Here is an 18023-nt window from a genome sequence, read left to right as displayed (position 1 = left end):
AGGAATGGAATGTACGGTGACCCATACTTGGAATTTGTGCTCTGCATTTAACCCATCCAAGCGCACGCACGCACGCACGCACGCACGCACACCCGGAGCAGTGGGCAGCCATATCGCTATCGCTGCGGCGCCCGGGGAGCAGTTGGGGGTTCGGTGCCTTGCTCAAGGGACTCAGTCGTGGTTTTGACCTCAGTCGTGGTATTGAGGGTGGAGAGAGTGCTGGATATTCACTCTCCTCATCTTCAATCCCTGCCGGACCTGGGACTCGAACCCACAACCTTTCAGTTACACTTATGCACTTATGCACTTTAGTCCTTCTTCATTCATGGTATTCATTTAGTAATTGTTGATTACTCTTGTCTATCTTTTGTTAATAAAATGTATTTTATTACAACTTGTGTCTTCCTTGTGTTGATAATACAGAAGAGGTTCTACAAGTTAGAGATCCCACCAATCTTTCTTATGTGATGTACTCATAACCACACATTAATTGACATGTGATCCAAGAATCATAACGTCAGCTGTGACATGAGTAGCCATCACTATTTCCCTATTTCATCTTCCTAGGTTGGCGAAAGTCAAATTCACTACAACATGCAAAAATAAAACAATACACCTTTACTTGGCTAAATAACTGAAATAGAACGATCAACTGCACAAACCTCGAGTGAATCGTAACTTGAACCGTGGTCTTGCGCTGATGCAACATCCAGGTAGGTACAGCAGGTTATGATTGTTCGACTGACAGGCTCAAATCTGATTGGCTAAAGAGTGACCCACATAGGAGGAGTTCGCTGCCAGGAAAGTCTCAAAATTGCACACACAAATCCAAGGCGATTCACATTCACAGCCCATTGATGAACTTGTGAATTTTAAACATTTAAAAATTTTGTACACAGATGTACATCTGTGAATTTGTGAAACGTATTTAATGATTATATATTTTTAATTTGTGCACGTGAATCGGTTTTATAAATATATATATATATATATGTATATATGAAGAGTTCAGATGCAAAACCAGCTAAATCCATCTGACGTCTTTCTTTAAAAAATGCATTTTTATCAGGCTCAGATGTATAGGTTTCTATGTAAGTAAGGCTGGTAAAATCACAGACAGTTATTTTGTCTGTGATTTTATTATACAAAACATTGATAACTATTTTGTTTTGGACTTTTGTATTATTTGGAATTATGTTTTATTAATTTATGTTTCATTTTGTATTATTATGGAAATATGTACAGCAAAGAAAAGCACAGTCACATTGTCACGATTGTGTGTAGGAGACGTAGGAAGATGAAATATAACAAAAAGTCTTTAATAATATCCACAAACCACACACACCAACATAACTTTAAGATGCGACAAACAACACTGAACTGAATCCAACTTATAAAGGGGTGCTAACAATACAAGCACAGGTGTGGGTGATTAACCAATAAGGACTTAACAAGGAACGGAACAGGAAAGACCATATATGGGCACAGAAGGGAGAAACCAACATGAACAGTCCACAGGGGTGTGACACACGTCTCCATGAGAAATCTTTTTTATTGTGCTAAATGTTATATTCTTAAATGTAAGTTCTCCCTTGTTTTTATCATGTGTAATGTTTGTCATATACATGTAATTTCTTGTTAAAGCGGTGGTTGACTGGGTTTTTTCTAGGCTTGATTGTGTTTATGGGGTGAAGTCTAAGGTGTTAATGCATCATTTTTTTAAAAAACGCATAATTTGTTCACATAATTTACCTTTATTCTACATCACTCTGTCCCTTCTCACTGGAACGCTCTGATGATTTCCGGGTTTTGTGAAGCCCCTCAATCGCGGGTCCCCCTTGGCAGAAATCATGAATCCGGGGCACGACGTTTGTATTCTGTATTCACTATAGCCTAATTTCTGTTTTACTTTATAGTTTAATATAAAATTTTATAGCTACTCATTTTTCGTTCTTGTTCTGTAATACCGTTCAATTTAAAGGGTTTGTTGTGGATTAAGAAGAGTTAAATAGGATATAATGTTTATATTAATGCATATTTGATATAATTTTTTATATAATTTTAAATTATATTTAATGTACATATTGTATAAATTAATGCCATTGTTTCGTGAGTTAATTTCCTGTTTTTGGCCGGGTTCCGTTTTTAAAGGTTTCTAAACTGGGGTGTTTTTAGGGGCGTGATAAATGACGATTAAGTACGGTCATTCGTACGACAGGATTGGCGGCATTGGAATGTTTCATGAGTCACATGTGAACTGTTGTAAGTTGATTTGTGCGCTCGGATCTACGTTAGATTGATAAATGAGGTCCACTGTCTGTATAATGTGTAGAAAACATCACAACTGTAAGGACAAAGAGAAATGCTGGGGTGAAATCGTCTCAGTTTTAAACGCACCAGGTGAGTGTAGAAAGCTGCTAGCACACTAGCTATATGTAAACATTAGTTGCACAAACATCAATGAGGATCTGCTGCGTGAGATCACGTAGATTTCTGGCATGATAATCCTAATAATATTTTGTATTTGTGTTATGCTCCATGATTTTGTTTTGGGGGTGTACTAGAACATGCTCTCATGCTTAGCGGTTCAAAAAACACATTATTACAATACCTTTCTCCCCAGCCTGGCACAAATGACTCAATTAGTTCTGGGTTTAAAAGCGATTCTTACGTTTTAAATATCTTTCTTAAGCAAACAAGGTAGCAAACTAAATGAGACAGGTGACAATAATCACCACCTAAGGAAACAATAACCGGCAGTATTTAAGGTCAAAAGGAAACCTGATGAACAGAAATATGAACAGACAAACAACAAAACTACACATAACCCAGACAGTCTTTCAGTTTATGTATTTATTTTATGTGTTTCCCATTGCATGTGAAAGTTACAATTTTGTGTAACTGCTCATTATTGGTTTTCTGAAGGTGTTTGTACAATTTTTTGCTTCTTGCAGATTGGTTTCAATGGATACTCTTCCTATAATGAGTAGGATGTTTGTCTATATGAGGATTTATTATACACATTAATTCTGACATGTTATTTCAGTGACTGAAGTTCAGCTGCAGTATTAATGTAACTGAAAAGAAAAGAAGAGACTCTATAATCTATTCTGGTTCAACACAGTTTCACTGATCCTTTATAAACAGTAAACCCAGGATAGAGCGGCTGAGTGAATGTGGTCTGTTCTGTGTGGATGAGACTCATTGTGTGAGAGACGCTGTAGAAGGACAGAGTTCCTGCACTCACATCCACATACACTCCTATTCTACTGCTGATGGACATCACAGGGAGTTCAGTCTCTATGTTATTGTGTCTGAATGAGTAACTGTAGCGAGAGCAGAACAAACTCCAGGACTGATCATTACGTCCAAAGACACACTCAATTCCTTGTCCCTTCCTGCTGATGCTCTTATATGACACTGATATATACACATTCCCACTCCACTCAATCTCCCAGTAACAGCGTCCACACACACTCTCTCTACACAACACCTGCTCATACACATCAAATCTGTCTGGATGATCAGGATACACTGATCTGTGCCAGTGACAGTAATCACTCTGTTGTTCTCAGACAGACGGAGGCGTTTATTCACTGTGTTCGGATCCAGAGTGAGCTGATGGGAATCTGATGGAGATAAAACACATCAGAATCAGGAATTATGAATCTGTTTGATGTTTTCATGTAGCTGAACTCTTCATGTTCAGTGTATCATCAGTGTGTCAGTACAGATGAGCAGATATCCTGAACAAATCATCATTTACATCATCAATTATAAAACTCTTCTTTCACCTTCTACAGGAAGAACATGAACACACTCAGTGAGTTTTTCTGCTTGTTTTCTTACTGACTTACATTGTAGGAAGTCGTTCCTGGTCCTGGGAACAATGTTGGTGAATGTGACTGTGGAAATCAACAGACATGAACAGTGTGATTCTCATGATCCTGCATCCATTCCTAACACATTTCTAATATGATGTTCTCCATGATATGAGATGATGATGGACTCGTTTCTGAGAGCAGATCAATCTCCAGGACTTTACATCTGTCTGAGATCTTCTTCAGCTCCTCTTTGCAGAAATGTTGGACATATATTCGGGCAAGCATCTGCTGTTTACAAACCCAAATCATTGTAACACAATAACTAGGGCTGCCCTCGACTATGGAGTGAATTTTGTGCCAATATTCATCAAACAAATCCAGTGTTTTGCACATAAACACAATCTGCTTTGCAAAGAAAAACGTGACTTTAAAACAAATGCAAAGTTATTTGCAAATACAAAACACTTTTTGAGAGAAAATGCAGTGGTATGGACAAATATATGTATGGTGTGTTACAACTATGAGACTCATTTGCCTTTTTATGAGAAAACTTGGCTTGATTTTCTCACAAATGCAATTGAGCAACTCCATTTTTCAAAAAACAGCAGATGGCGTTGTCAGTCAATTTACACTAGTCTCCAGAGACCCAAAACACCCGTTTACCTTTTCAGGGAATACAGCAGACCAACATGAGCGGGGAACAGGTGAGTTTCTGTCTTACTATGTCTATAATTAACCATTTAGATGTTTTCACAAATTGACCCTATTCTACAATGTGAGTGGAATTCACAACTTTAAGTGCTGTAAAGTTGTTAACATGATTGATTATTTCAAAAATCAGTAGAGACATGGCTAAACATTTAACTAAGCAGTCTTTCCCTATAAAAACTGATCCATTCTCCGTATCCTCTGTTGGATCATGGGATATAGAATACATACATATGTTGATACAAGTGTTAAACATTCAAACCAACACAGGAGTATAATAACAATATATCATGTCACAATATACTGTAATACTAAAATGCAAATGTATTATGCAGAGTGACAATATTGTGTACCAATAATGAAAGTTTAGACAATTTAATTTAGTATAAGATGTGTTAATATCACCCAAGAGGTAATTAATTATTAATAAAAAACTGAAAACAGATCACATTATTTAGTACAATATCTAAAACGTTTTAAATGTTGTAACACTGTGCAATCATTTGTGTCTAAAATAATTCCGTATTTTTTCATGCTGATATAATACTAAGTTAAGACATTTCACTTTCTATGAGACAAAAGAACTTTTCATGTTAGAAACTGCAATGACTACTTTTATTTGTATACAGTCATAATAACAACAAAACAATGTTCTTTTGTAAAACAAAGAAAACTGAGATGGCTTGAAATGTCTACTTTTAAATCCTGTTCATGATATATTGTTATTTTGCAAAAGTGCAATGTTTGGTATTTATTCTGATCCAACAAGGACAACAAGTAGTGGATCTTTTTACAGAAAGACTGGAAATGATGTCTTATTTTTGTACTAATCAATCACGTTAACAACTTTACAGCACTTTTCACTGACATTGTAGAATAGGGTTGTTTTGTGAAAACATCTAAATGGTTAATTATAGACATAGTAAGACAGAAACTCACCTGTTCCCCGCTGTTGGTCTGCTGTATTCAAAAGCTTCCACACAGACACTTCAATACTGCAGCATCTAAAGTTGCTCAGTTGCATTAACAAGCCAGGTTAAAAAGGCAAATGAGTTCACAGTGGCTCATACCACTGCGTTTTCTCTAGATAGATCCATACTTTAACATTAATTTATTGATAAACCCATTGTTTTTGGCTTATAAGGTCAAGTGGAATGTTTCATTTTACATACAAAAAATATTCTATTTGAATTGGTTCATTGTTTGGATGTCCTGCCTGATGTACTACATTACCACATAAACCAGCCGTTAACATTCTGCCGACTTCGCCGTTTCCTGTAGAATTTTTTTTTCTGCGACTAAGCAACTAATACGATTTTGGTCAACCAAGCCTCTTCTCGTCGTCTAATGCTAACTCGACTATTAGGGGGCAGCCCTAACAATAACCATGAGGTTTAATGCATTGGTGTGTCATCTTGCTGCGATTTGGGTTGTGTACACATGAGCTGATCAAAGATCTGAATTGATCTGAGAGTGAATAATCACTTTTTGCTCTCTTCTTCATACAAAGTGATTCTAATGCTAAATTATGTTATTTTCTACTATTATATTTTCTCTGGCATCTACACAAGGAGTCCATACGATTAAAATAAGAATAAACTCAAATTTGTGGTTTCATTATTTACCCTCAGTTGGTTTTAATTCAGCTCCAGCAAGTGCAGGATCCTCAATACTGCCCTCAACCTGATCTGTGAGAGAGAAACAGATCAGAATGAAAATACAGAGACATTAAACCACACAAACACATCAGCAAAACAAAGAGGAATCAGCTCTAAGACAACAGTACATGTATTCTGGAAACATTCACTCTGTCAAACACCAATTATAGAAAAATATCATATCTGATATATGATTTTTATGAATATAAAAATGTTATTTATTTTTTATTATTTTCATTTTAACCTGTTACCTTGCTTGTGTTTGTTCTCTAACTCTTCAGCCAGATGGTTGTGGTTCATCTTCCTCAGGATGTTCACCGTGATCTTCACAGCTTCTTCTGGTCTGAAACGCTTCATCATCAGATCCACTGTGTCAGGAGCGTCTGCCTTCTCCAGAGCAGCAGCTGAAAAGCCTTTATCATTCTTTAAGTGCCATTTAAACCTCTTAAGTTTATCTGTTTCTAGATCATCCAGAGCGGCCAGAAGCTGCTCTGAAACAGACGCCATCACCCTTCACCCATTCACTCCTGCAGGACAAGCAGGAAAAGTCATCAGTTTTTTATTACTTTAAAACAAAGAAATTTTAGTTCTATTTATAAACTATTGTCATACACAGTGTCTCAATGACTGATCCTGAAGGCTGATTAAAATATAGGATGTTTGTAAGATGTTGGGATGTTTTTAACCTCTGGTTGTGTTCGGATTCCTGTCACACTTGTGGTGTTCAAAAATGACCGGACTCAAACAATTGCTTATAAATCTGTAAATATGCTATATTATCACCAAATATTGGATTCATTCTTTTTGTCAACTTGTTTTCTTTCATTTAGGACTGGTTTCGTGTTCCTATTTGCATCTGATTAATCGTAGGCCTCATTTCTCTGAAGAAGGTACCTCATTTTTTGAGTGAAAAAAATTATTTTTATAAATAACTTTCACAATATGAGATAAAATTTATAAAAATCTCACACTAATGTGCTTGAATGATTAATCAGGAAGTTTCCTTTTAAATGCTTTTTTTTTTTTTTGCAAAATTGCAAAAAGTCACACTTGTGGTGTTCCCGGTCAAAAATGACCGGACTCCAAACAACTGCTTATAAATCTGTCAATATGCTATATTATATTATTATGCTGATTAATTGTGGGCCTCATTTATCCAAAAGTAGGCAAAACTGTACAAAATTGCACAAAGTTACTTGTGGTCTTCCTGGTCAAAATGACCAGATTCCAAACATTTGGATATAAATCTCTTGTTATGGTATATTATCACCAAATACTGGATTCAGTCTTTTTTGTCAACTTGTTTTTTTTTTCTTTTAGGACTGGTTTTGAGTTTCTATTTGCATCTGATTAATCGTAGGCCTCATTTATCCGAAAGTAGGCAAAACTGTACCAAACTGCACAAACTTACAAAATGTCACTGAAAGTGAATGGGGAAGAATGAAAGTAAAAGAAACAACTAATGTTCAGGAGCATTTTGTGCTTGCAAACATAAAGGCCTTGGACAAAAGTTTACAACTAAATGCTTTAGCACAGAGAGAGCTTCAGCTTGTTGTTTCCTAATATTGTCTCAGTTTGACAGTGTCAGTGTGCAGGATATATAGAACTAAAATAACAGTTTTGGTTTGTTGTTCCATGAAATGTTATAATGCAAATTAGTATTGTGTTCTTTCTGGTATGTCACAATGGTCAGATTTAACAGGAACAGCACAAGTGTTACTTTGTGCTTTTCAGAACATAAAATCATTTCAGAATAAAGATCCTGCTTTTTGTGCTCTTCCCCATTCACTTTCAATGACTGGCCATTTTTGATGAGTGTGACTTTGTGCAATTTTGTACAAAATAAAAGCATTTAAAAGCAAACGTCCTGATTAAACATTGAAGCACGCTAGTGTGAGAAATAGTGCAACTTTTCATCATTTTTAACTCATATTGTAAAAATTATTCATACAAAAAAATGCTTTTTTCACTCAAAAAATTAGGTGCCTTCTCTCAGAAAAATGAGGCCTACGATTAATCAGATGCAAATAGAAACACAAAACCAGTCCTAAATGAAAGAAAACAAGTTGACAAAAAGAATGAATCTAATCTTTAGTGATAATATAGCATAATGACAGATTTATGAGCAGTTTTCTGAGATGTACTTATGCCCTGTGTGAACAAAGTCAGTAAGTATGAGTCAAATGCGATAACATTAACTAGTATTTTCAGGAAAAGAAAATATTTTCTGGGTCAATTTGACCCGAACACAACCAGAGGTTTAAACTAAGAACATCCGGGCTAAACCAAAACAACACGGAAAAACTCAAGCTCTTGTTATGGGATCTTATTAACTAGCTACATTTTTGTTTTGTTTTGTTTTTGATAGTCCTCACACATTCAGCTATAGCAGCAATAACTCCAGTAACTCCAAAACGACTAGTTAAAATGTTCAAAATACTGCAAAGCCACTAATATTCCACAAGCTTCATTTTCATAATGAGCACTGGTCTGTAAAAGATGAGCGGGGTTTTGCATTTCCGTGATCACTTCAACAACAAATCAAACATCTGCACGCGTTTAAAACCGTGTCACATTAAACTCGTCATGTGCGCTTTTCTGAGCGGACACACACACACACACACACACACCAGCACTAACCTCGGCTGCGTCCAGTTTTTTATGCCCGTCCCAGAGCAGCTGAAAAACAAAGCTGTGACTCTTGCATAGACTTCCGTATTATTGACAGATAAAGTTGCCTTGATGTCGGTCGTTTGACGTTTGTCAGAGATTCATCCTCGAAACACTTCAATAGATCAATAAGATTCCGCATAAAAACAGAAACACGCTGTGTGTTCGAATTGGTGTCAGATGCAGAAGAGAACACACAATGTATGTTGTGTTTTAATCTGCCTCTGCATCACAAACTGTAGATTTGATCATTTAAAGAAGGAAGAAAGGGACCGTCTGACAAATACAACACGAAGACGAGAAACGTTCAATTGTTCATCCATACGCTTTACTTTTGGAGAAAAAAACTGCGATATAAATGTGGAGACGAGGTCTTGAAACATAAACACACACACTATAAGCTGTCACTTGGTGAAAAAAAAAAACAAAAAAAAAAAAACGTAAATGTTACATGGGGGAAGAGAAGTAGTACATGGAGTCAAGTCAGGGACGCATAAAATTCAAACATTGCAAAAGAAAATAAAGTTTTGCAAAGAAAAATGATAGTACTGAAAAAATAAACGTGCTTTTAGCAAACAAAAATAAAGAAAGTGTTGTGACAAAACGTTTTCAAAAAGGAAAAGTTTTCAAGACAAAAATAAAGAACTGCAAAATATAAAAGAATTATTATTAACAGCAGTGTTGGGAATGTTACTTTGAAAAGTAATTAGTTATAGTTACTAGTTACTTCTCACAAATAGTAACTGAGTTAGTAACAGAGTAACACCATTATAAAAGTAACTATTACCAGGGAAAGTAACTATTGTGTTGCTTTTTAAAAATAAATAAATATATTAAATGACTTGGATGACCCCAATATTAAATATGTTAGATGAATGAAATTTTAATGAAATTTTTAGTTTACTCACCAGACTAATATTAAATATCTGATATAATATTATAATTATAATTAGCATTCAGCTTTAGCCATTAGAACTTTAGTAATTAGAATAAGCATGTATAGAATAAACATGTTTGTCATGTTGACTGAACTTAGGACTGGTGCTGATATTGTTTGTAATTTAGTGTTTCTATGAACGTCTTGTTACTACCACGAATTCTACTATTAATAACAATATTAAACACACTAAGGTTTAATGAGCTACTGGGTTCATGAATATTAATCACGTTGTCTGCGTTTGCTCGAACTGATTTGCTGTAATCAAAACAGAGACGATAATAAGTGAGCAGCAGCCAATGAGATTGCTGTTTGCACATTAGCTCCGCCCACTACCGGAGAAACCAGCAGTTCTTAAAAGCTGAAGTATTCCAAAGGAGCTCCGTTGTTTTGAGAGGAAAATACAACAAAGAATATCGTTTACACGTAGTGCATCAATTCTGCATGGTATAAGACTCTGTCGCTCTGTGTCTTTCTTTGTGTGTGTGTGAGACAAAGTGACGATAGTCGTGTGCCTTCACACTAGAGTTTACAGCTCGTCAAATACAGGTACACATCCATTCAGATGAACTGAAAAATAAAATTATAATAATATTATAATAAATGATAGTAACGCCGTATTTTATTGGCAGTAATGGTAACGGCGTTGTAACGTAGGAAACAGTAATTCATTTGATTACTCGTTACTGAAAAAATAACGCAGTTTATTTATAACGCCTTTATTCCCATCACTGATTAACACTGATGGTCTAGTTGTCAGAAGGTGACTGCATTTTTATTGACACATTGGATTTTCTTGCAGCTGTTCATGTCTAAGACATTGGCTGCGTTCGAAACCGCATACTTCCCTACTGTATAGTAGGCAAAAAGCAGTAGGCGAGCGAATAAGTATGTTTGAATCTTCAGTATTCATAAAAGAGTAGGCGAGAATTAGTAGGCGAGTGCACCAATTCTCTCGAGATTTGGACAAACGTATACTTAATTTGCATTCTACTTACCTACTATATAGTAGAGAGAAAAGAGTATGTGAAGAAAGAAGTACATTTGAATCTGCTTGAGCCCAGATTCTGCCTGTAGGGATAACCACAGGCTGGAGCTTCTGCACTGGCCAATCAGCGGTGACCATACTTACACGAAACATGGTGGCAGTAAGGCGTATATATAGAGATCGATATGTTAACTGCGATAGCTTATTAAAATTGTCATATGGAATTACCTTTGTGCCAGTAAAAATGAATGCACAATTTCAAGAAACTTAATATAACCTGACTCTGAATAAAATGTCTTTGAAACTGGAAAAAATAAATTGCAGACAAAATCTTTGACTTGAACACACTGCTAGTTTAGCATCTGTTTTCTCTTTTCTTTTGTCTAATTTACTCATCAGATCCACTGTGTCAGGAGCGTCTGCCTTCTCCAGAGCAGCAGCTGAAAAGCCTTTATCATTCTTTAAGTGCCATTTAAACCTCTTAAGTTTATCTGTTTCTAGATCATCCAGAGCGGCCAGAAGCTGCTCTGAAACAGACGCCATCACCCTTCACCCATTCACTCCTGCAGGACAAGCAGGAAAAGTCATCAGTTTTTTATTACTTTAAAACAAAGAAATTTTAGTTCTATTTATAAACTATTGTCATACACAGTGTCTCAATGACTGATCCTGAAGGTCCATGTAAAATCCATGTAAACGTCAGATCAAGACTGGTTGATTTATGAAGCAATATTCACTTAGCATAAAATATAGGATGTTTGTAAGATGTTGGGATGTTTTTAACCCTCTGGTTGTGTTCGGATTCCTGTCACACTTGTGGTGTTCAAAAATGACCGGACTCCAAACAATTGCTTATAAATCTGTAAATATGCTATATTATCACCAAATATTGGATTCATTCTTTTTGTCAACTTGTTTTCTTTCATTTAGGACTGGTTTCGTGTTCCTATTTGCATCTGATTAATCGTAGGCCTCATTTCTCTGAGAGAAGGTACCTCATTTTTTGAGTGAAAAAAATTATTTTTATAAATAACTTTCACAATATGAGATAAAATTTATAAAAATCTCACACTAATGTGCTTGAATGATTAATCAGGAAGTTTCCTTTTAAATGCTTTTTTTTTTTGCAAAATTGCAAAAAGTCACACTTGTGGTGTTCCCGGTCAAAAATGACCGGACTCCAAACAACTGCTTATAAATCTGTCAATATGCTATATTATATTATTATGCTGATTAATTGTGGGCCTCATTTATCCAAAAGTAGGCAAAACTGTACAAAATTGCACAAAGTTACTTGTGGTCTTCCTGGTCAAAATGACCAGATTCCAAACATTTGGATATAAATCTCTTGTTATGGTATATTATCACCAAATACTGGATTCAGTCTTTTTTGTCAACTTGTTTTTTTTTTCTTTTAGGACTGGTTTTGAGTTTCTATTTGCATCTGATTAATCGTAGGCCTCATTTATCCGAAAGTAGGCAAAACTGTACCAAACTGCACAAACTTACAAAATGTCACTGAAAGTGAATGGGGAAGAATGAAAGTAAAAGAAACAACTAATGTTCAGGAGCATTTTGTGCTTGCAAACATAAAGGCCTTGGACAAAAGTTTACAACTAAATGCTTTAGCACAGAGAGAGCTTCAGCTTGTTGTTTCCTAATATTGTCTCAGTTTGACAGTGTCAGTGTGCAGGATATATAGAACTAAAATAACAGTTTTGGTTTGTTGTTCCATGAAATGTTATAATGCAAATTAGTATTGTGTTCTTTCTGGTATGTCACAATGGTCAGATTTAACAGGAACAGCACAAGTGTTACTTTGTGCTTTTCAGAACATAAAATCATTTCAGAATAAAGATCCTGCTTTTTGTGCTCTTCCCCATTCACTTTCAATGACTGGCCATTTTTGATGAGTGTGACTTTGTGCAATTTTGTACAAAATAAAAGCATTTAAAAGCAAACGTCCTGATTAAACATTGAAGCACGCTAGTGTGAGAAATAGTGCAACTTTTCATCATTTTTAACTCATATTGTAAAAATTATTCATACAAAAAAATGCTTTTTCACTCAAAAAATTAGGTGCCTTCTCTCAGAAAAATGAGGCCTACGATTAATCAGATGCAAATAGAAACACAAAACCAGTCCTAAATGAAAGAAAACAAGTTGACAAAAAGAATGAATCTAATCTTTAGTGATAATATAGCATAATGACAGATTTATGAGCAGTTTTCTGAGATGTACTTATGCCCTGTGTGAACAAAGTCAGTAAGTATGAGTCAAATGCGATAACATTAACTAGTATTTTCAGGAAAAGAAAATATTTTCTGGGTCAATTTGACCCGAACACAACCAGAGGTTTAAACTAAGAACATCCGGGCTAAACCAAAACAACACGGAAAAACTCAAGCTCTTGTTATGGGATCTTATTAACTAGCTACATTTTTGTTTTGTTTTGTTTTTGATAGTCCTCACACATTCAGCTATAGCAGCAATAACTCCAGTAACTCCAAAACGACTAGTTAAAATGTTCAAAATACTGCAAAGCCACTAATATTCCACAAGCTTCATTTTCATAATGAGCACTGGTCTGTAAAAGATGAGCGGGGTTTTGCATTTCCGTGATCACTTCAACAACAAATCAAACATCTGCACGCGTTTAAAACCGTGTCACATTAAACTCGTCATGTGCGCTTTTCTGAGCGGACACACACACACACACACACACACCAGCACTAACCTCGGCTGCGTCCAGTTTTTTATGCCCGTCCCAGAGCAGCTGAAAAACAAAGCTGTGACTCTTGCATAGACTTCCGTATTATTGACAGATAAAGTTGCCTTGATGTCGGTCGTTTGACGTTTGTCAGAGATTCATCCTCGAAACACTTCAATAGATCAATAAGATTCCGCATAAAAACAGAAACACGCTGTGTGTTCGAATTGGTGTCAGATGCAGAAGAGAACACACAATGTATGTTGTGTTTTAATCTGCCTCTGCATCACAAACTGTAGATTTGATCATTTAAAGAAGGAAGAAAGGGACCGTCTGACAAATACAACACGAAGACGAGAAACGTTCAATTGTTCATCCATACGCTTTACTTTTGGAGAAAATGCGATATAAATGTGGAGACGAGGTCTTGAAACATAAACACACACACTATAAGCTGTCACTTGGTGAAAAAAAAAAAAAAAAAAAACGTAAATGTTACATGGGGGAAGAGAAGTAGTACATGGAGTCAAGTCAGGGACGCATAAAATTCAAACATTGCAAAAGAAAATAAAGTTTTGCAAAGAAAAATGATAGTACTGAAAAAATAAACGTGCTTTTAGCAAACAAAAATAAAGAAAGTGTTGTGACAAAACGTTTTCAAAAAGGAAAAGTTTTCAAGACAAAAATAAAGAACTGCAAAATATAAAAGAATTATTATTAACAGCAGTGTTGGGAATGTTACTTTGAAAAGTAATTAGTTATAGTTACTAGTTACTTCTCACAAATAGTAACTGAGTTAGTAACAGAGTAACACCATTATAAAAGTAACTATTACCAGGGAAAGTAACTATTGTGTTGCTTTTTAAAAAATAAATAAATATATTAAATGACTTGGATGACCCCAATATTAAATATGTTAGATGAATGAAATTTTAATGAAATTTTTAGTTTACTCACCAGACTAATATTAAATATCTGATATAATATTATAATTATAATTAGCATTCAGCTTTAGCCATTAGAACTTTAGTAATTAGAATAAGCATGTATAGAATAAACATGTTTGTCATGTTGACTGAACTTAGGACTGGTGCTGATATTGTTTGTAATTTAGTGTTTCTATGAACGTCTTGTTACTACCACGAATTCTACTATTAATAACAATATTAAACACACTAAGGTTTAATGAGCTACTGGGTTCATGAATATTAATCACGTTGTCTGCGTTTGCTCGAACTGATTTGCTGTAATCAAAACAGAGACGATAATAAGTGAGCAGCAGCCAATGAGATTGCTGTTTGCACATTAGCTCCGCCCACTACCGGAGAAACCAGCAGTTCTTAAAAGCTGAAGTATTCCAAAGGAGCTCCGTTGTTTTGAGAGGAAAATACAACAAAGAATATCGTTTACACGTAGTGCATCAATTCTGCATGGTATAAGACTCTGTCGCTCTGTGTCTTTCTTTGTGTGTGTGTGAGACAAAGTGACGATAGTCGTGTGCCTTCACACTAGAGTTTACAGCTCGTCAAATACAGGTACACATCCATTCAGATGAACTGAAAAATAAAATTATAATAATATTATAATAAATGATAGTAACGCCGTATTTTATTGGCAGTAATGGTAACGGCGTTGTAACGTAGGAAACAGTAATTCATTTGATTACTCGTTACTGAAAAAATAACGCAGTTTATTTATAACGCCTTTATTCCCATCACTGATTAACACTGATGGTCTAGTTGTCAGAAGGTGACTGCATTTTTATTGACACATTGGATTTTCTTGCAGCTGTTCATGTCTAAGACATTGGCTGCGTTCGAAACCGCATACTTCCCTACTGTATAGTAGGCAAAAAGCAGTAGGCGAGCGAATAAGTATGTTTGAATCTTCAGTATTCATAAAAGAGTAGGCGAGAATTAGTAGGCGAGTGCACCAATTCTCTCGAGATTTGGACAAACGTATACTTAATTTGCATTCTACTTACCTACTATATAGTAGAGAGAAAAGAGTATGTGAAGAAAGAAGTACATTTGAATCTGCTTGAGCCCAGATTCTGCCTGTAGGGATAACCACAGGCTGGAGCTTCTGCACTGGCCAATCAGCGGTGACCATACTTACACGAAACATGGTGGCAGTAAGGCGTATATATAGAGATCGATATGTTAACTGCGATAGCTTATTAAAATTGTCATATGGAATTACCTTTGTGCCAGTAAAAATGAATGCACAATTTCAAGAAACTTAATATAACCTGACTCTGAATAAAATGTCTTTGAAACTGGAAAAAAAAAATAAATTGCAGACAAAATCTTTGACTTGAACACACTGCTAGTTTAGCATCTGTTTTCTCCTCTTTCATTCGCTGATCTTCTAAAATTTTCGTTCACCATTCTGGCAAAAATCTCTCGTGGGGGTGGGGCTAGCAGCAGTGTTTTCTCGTTGGCTAATGAGTTTTTGATTGACAGGTTCTTGACCTGGAAGTGAAGGCGTTACTTGTGCCAGTGTGGATGTGAGCATCTGTTAGGAGTTTTGTTTTTTTCAATTCAATCGTATTTATCGGTTGCTACTAAGGAGCGCGGGAGATCAAACGCGAGAGAAAAGAAAGTCATATTGAGGTTTAATTATTAAAGCACTGTGTATGATACTGGAATACTGAATATATTGTCCCTTACGAAAATTAACCATGGTTTTATTACAGTAAAAGTGTAACCATGTTTTTTATTTGTAGTAAAACCATGGTCAGTTTTGGTAAGGGTATAATGTCTGATGTTCTGGTAGGATATTTGTTTATTGCTCATGATTCTTTTGCACTGTAGGGTCTGATTAGGTTGAGCTGTTACACTTGAAAAATGATCATATTCATACTCATATTCAGACGTCAAGAAAGTTTCACTGCAACCAGGCAATCAAGCTCATTTCATTACATATTCCACACAAAGAATGCTCCTGCTGCCAACTGTTTTTATCGTGCTGATCACTTCATTTTATTTAGAACATTTAAAATTGGAAATACATTTTTAACAATCATCAACTCTTTCAAGTGTGACTTTGATCAGTTGAATGTAAATAAAAATATGAAGTAATTCCAGTAAATGTACATTCTTTTTTTCACTATAGCATATACACAAGTGTCAAAGTGAAAGTGAATGCAATTATGTTGTGACAGGAAAGACCAGAATCCACAAAACACTTTCCGCAAAGTGCACAGTATTCTCATAATATACAGAATATGTTTAAAATTCATTATATGTTTTAAACACTGCAATGATCCTTTCAACAGTTCCTGTTACAGTATAAGTTACAAAACAGTAAATGTGTATGTTATGTAATGGAGTGCAATATCAGTCTTTACAGGGATAACATCATCTCAACATCAACAATGTAGTGTAGCAGCAGATAAATCCTGAAAGTCTTTACACATAATTTTATATCATTAAAATTAAACAGACACTCACATTCACCCTGGCGCAAGTAACACCTTAACTTCCAGGTCAAGAATCTGTCAATCAAAAACTCAGTAGCCAATGAGAAAACACAGCTGCTAGCCCCACCAGCAGTTCCTGCAAGACAAAGGCATTGATGCTATGGACTGGCCCACCTGTTCCCCAGACCTGAATCCAATTGAGCACATCTGGCCTTATCCACATCTCGCTCCATCCACCAACGCCACGTTGCACCACAGACTGTCCAGGAGTTGGCGGATGCTTTAGTCTAGGTCTGGGAGGAGATCCCTCAGGAGACCATCCGCCACCTCATCAGGAGCATGCCCAGGCGTTGTAGGGAGGTCATACAGACACGTGGAGGCCACACACACTACTGAGCCTCATTTTGACTTGTTTTAAGGACATTATATCAAAGTTGGATCAGCCTGTAGTGTGTTTTTCCACTTCAATTTTGAGTGTGACTCCAAATCCAGACCTCCATGGGTTAATAAATTAGATTTTCATTGATAATTTTTTGTGTGATTTTGTTGTCAGCACATTCAACTATGTAAAGGACAAAGTATTTAATAAGAATATTTCATTCATTCAGATCTAGGATGTGTTATTTTAGTGTTCCCTTTATTTTTTTGAGCAGTGTAAAATTTTATAGCTACTCATTTTTCATTCTTGTTCGGTAATTGTCCCGAATCTGGTCCTGAACGGCAGTCTGCTTGCCACCAGAGGTCGCCTTGCCATTCACGTTACACTGACTGTTGCACCACACCCCGGACTACGTTCCTCATCATCCATTGCGCTGATTACACGCACCCAATCAGACACTGTATATAAGCCCAGACTATTGTACAGCATTTAGCACTTGTCTTCTGTTAGCTGCGTTATGGTGCCACATCCTAGTTCTAGTTATTCCTTGTGATCTAGTTTTGTCATTTGTGTCTTGACCCTAGCATTATTGGATTCTTGCCCGTTGTGGATATACCTTTTGCCTTTTTGTTTCGGATTCTGTTCGCCCCTCTTATGGACTCACACCTGCCTGTTTAGATTACTAATTTGCTTCGCCCCTTAGATTACGTTCACCGTTGATCAAC

General features: G+C 35.9%; 1 protein-coding gene across 3 annotated transcripts; it reads right to left on the bottom strand.

The window, feature by feature from the left end:
- Nucleotides 1–2856: 2856 nt before the first annotated feature.
- On the bottom strand, nucleotides 2857–13891 carry LOC127161824 (uncharacterized). 3 transcript variants are annotated; one of them, XM_051104572.1, is made up of 5 exons: nucleotides 13523–13891; nucleotides 6442–6717; nucleotides 6158–6220; nucleotides 3858–3905; nucleotides 2857–3629 (listed from the first exon to the last, which is right to left on the bottom strand). In XM_051104572.1, exons 2-5 carry the CDS (start codon nucleotides 6695–6697, stop codon nucleotides 3301–3303), a joined length of 696 nt encoding a protein of 231 aa, XP_050960529.1. In that variant the 5' UTR covers nucleotides 6698–6717; nucleotides 13523–13891; the 3' UTR covers nucleotides 2857–3300. The 3 variants fall into 3 exon arrangements, with proteins under 3 accessions (XP_050960529.1, XP_050960530.1, XP_050960528.1); XM_051104573.1 differs by lacking the exon at nucleotides 13523–13891 and adding an exon at nucleotides 11434–11546; XM_051104571.1 differs by lacking the exon at nucleotides 13523–13891 and adding an exon at nucleotides 8831–9165.
- Nucleotides 13892–18023: the final 4132 nt, after the last annotated feature.

Source organism: Labeo rohita, unplaced genomic scaffold (assembly GCF_022985175.1).
Source record: "Labeo rohita strain BAU-BD-2019 unplaced genomic scaffold, IGBB_LRoh.1.0 scaffold_75, whole genome shotgun sequence".
NCBI classification, from domain to species: domain Eukaryota; kingdom Metazoa; phylum Chordata; class Actinopteri; order Cypriniformes; family Cyprinidae; genus Labeo; species Labeo rohita.
This window is presented reverse-complemented; position numbering and strand designations above follow the sequence as displayed.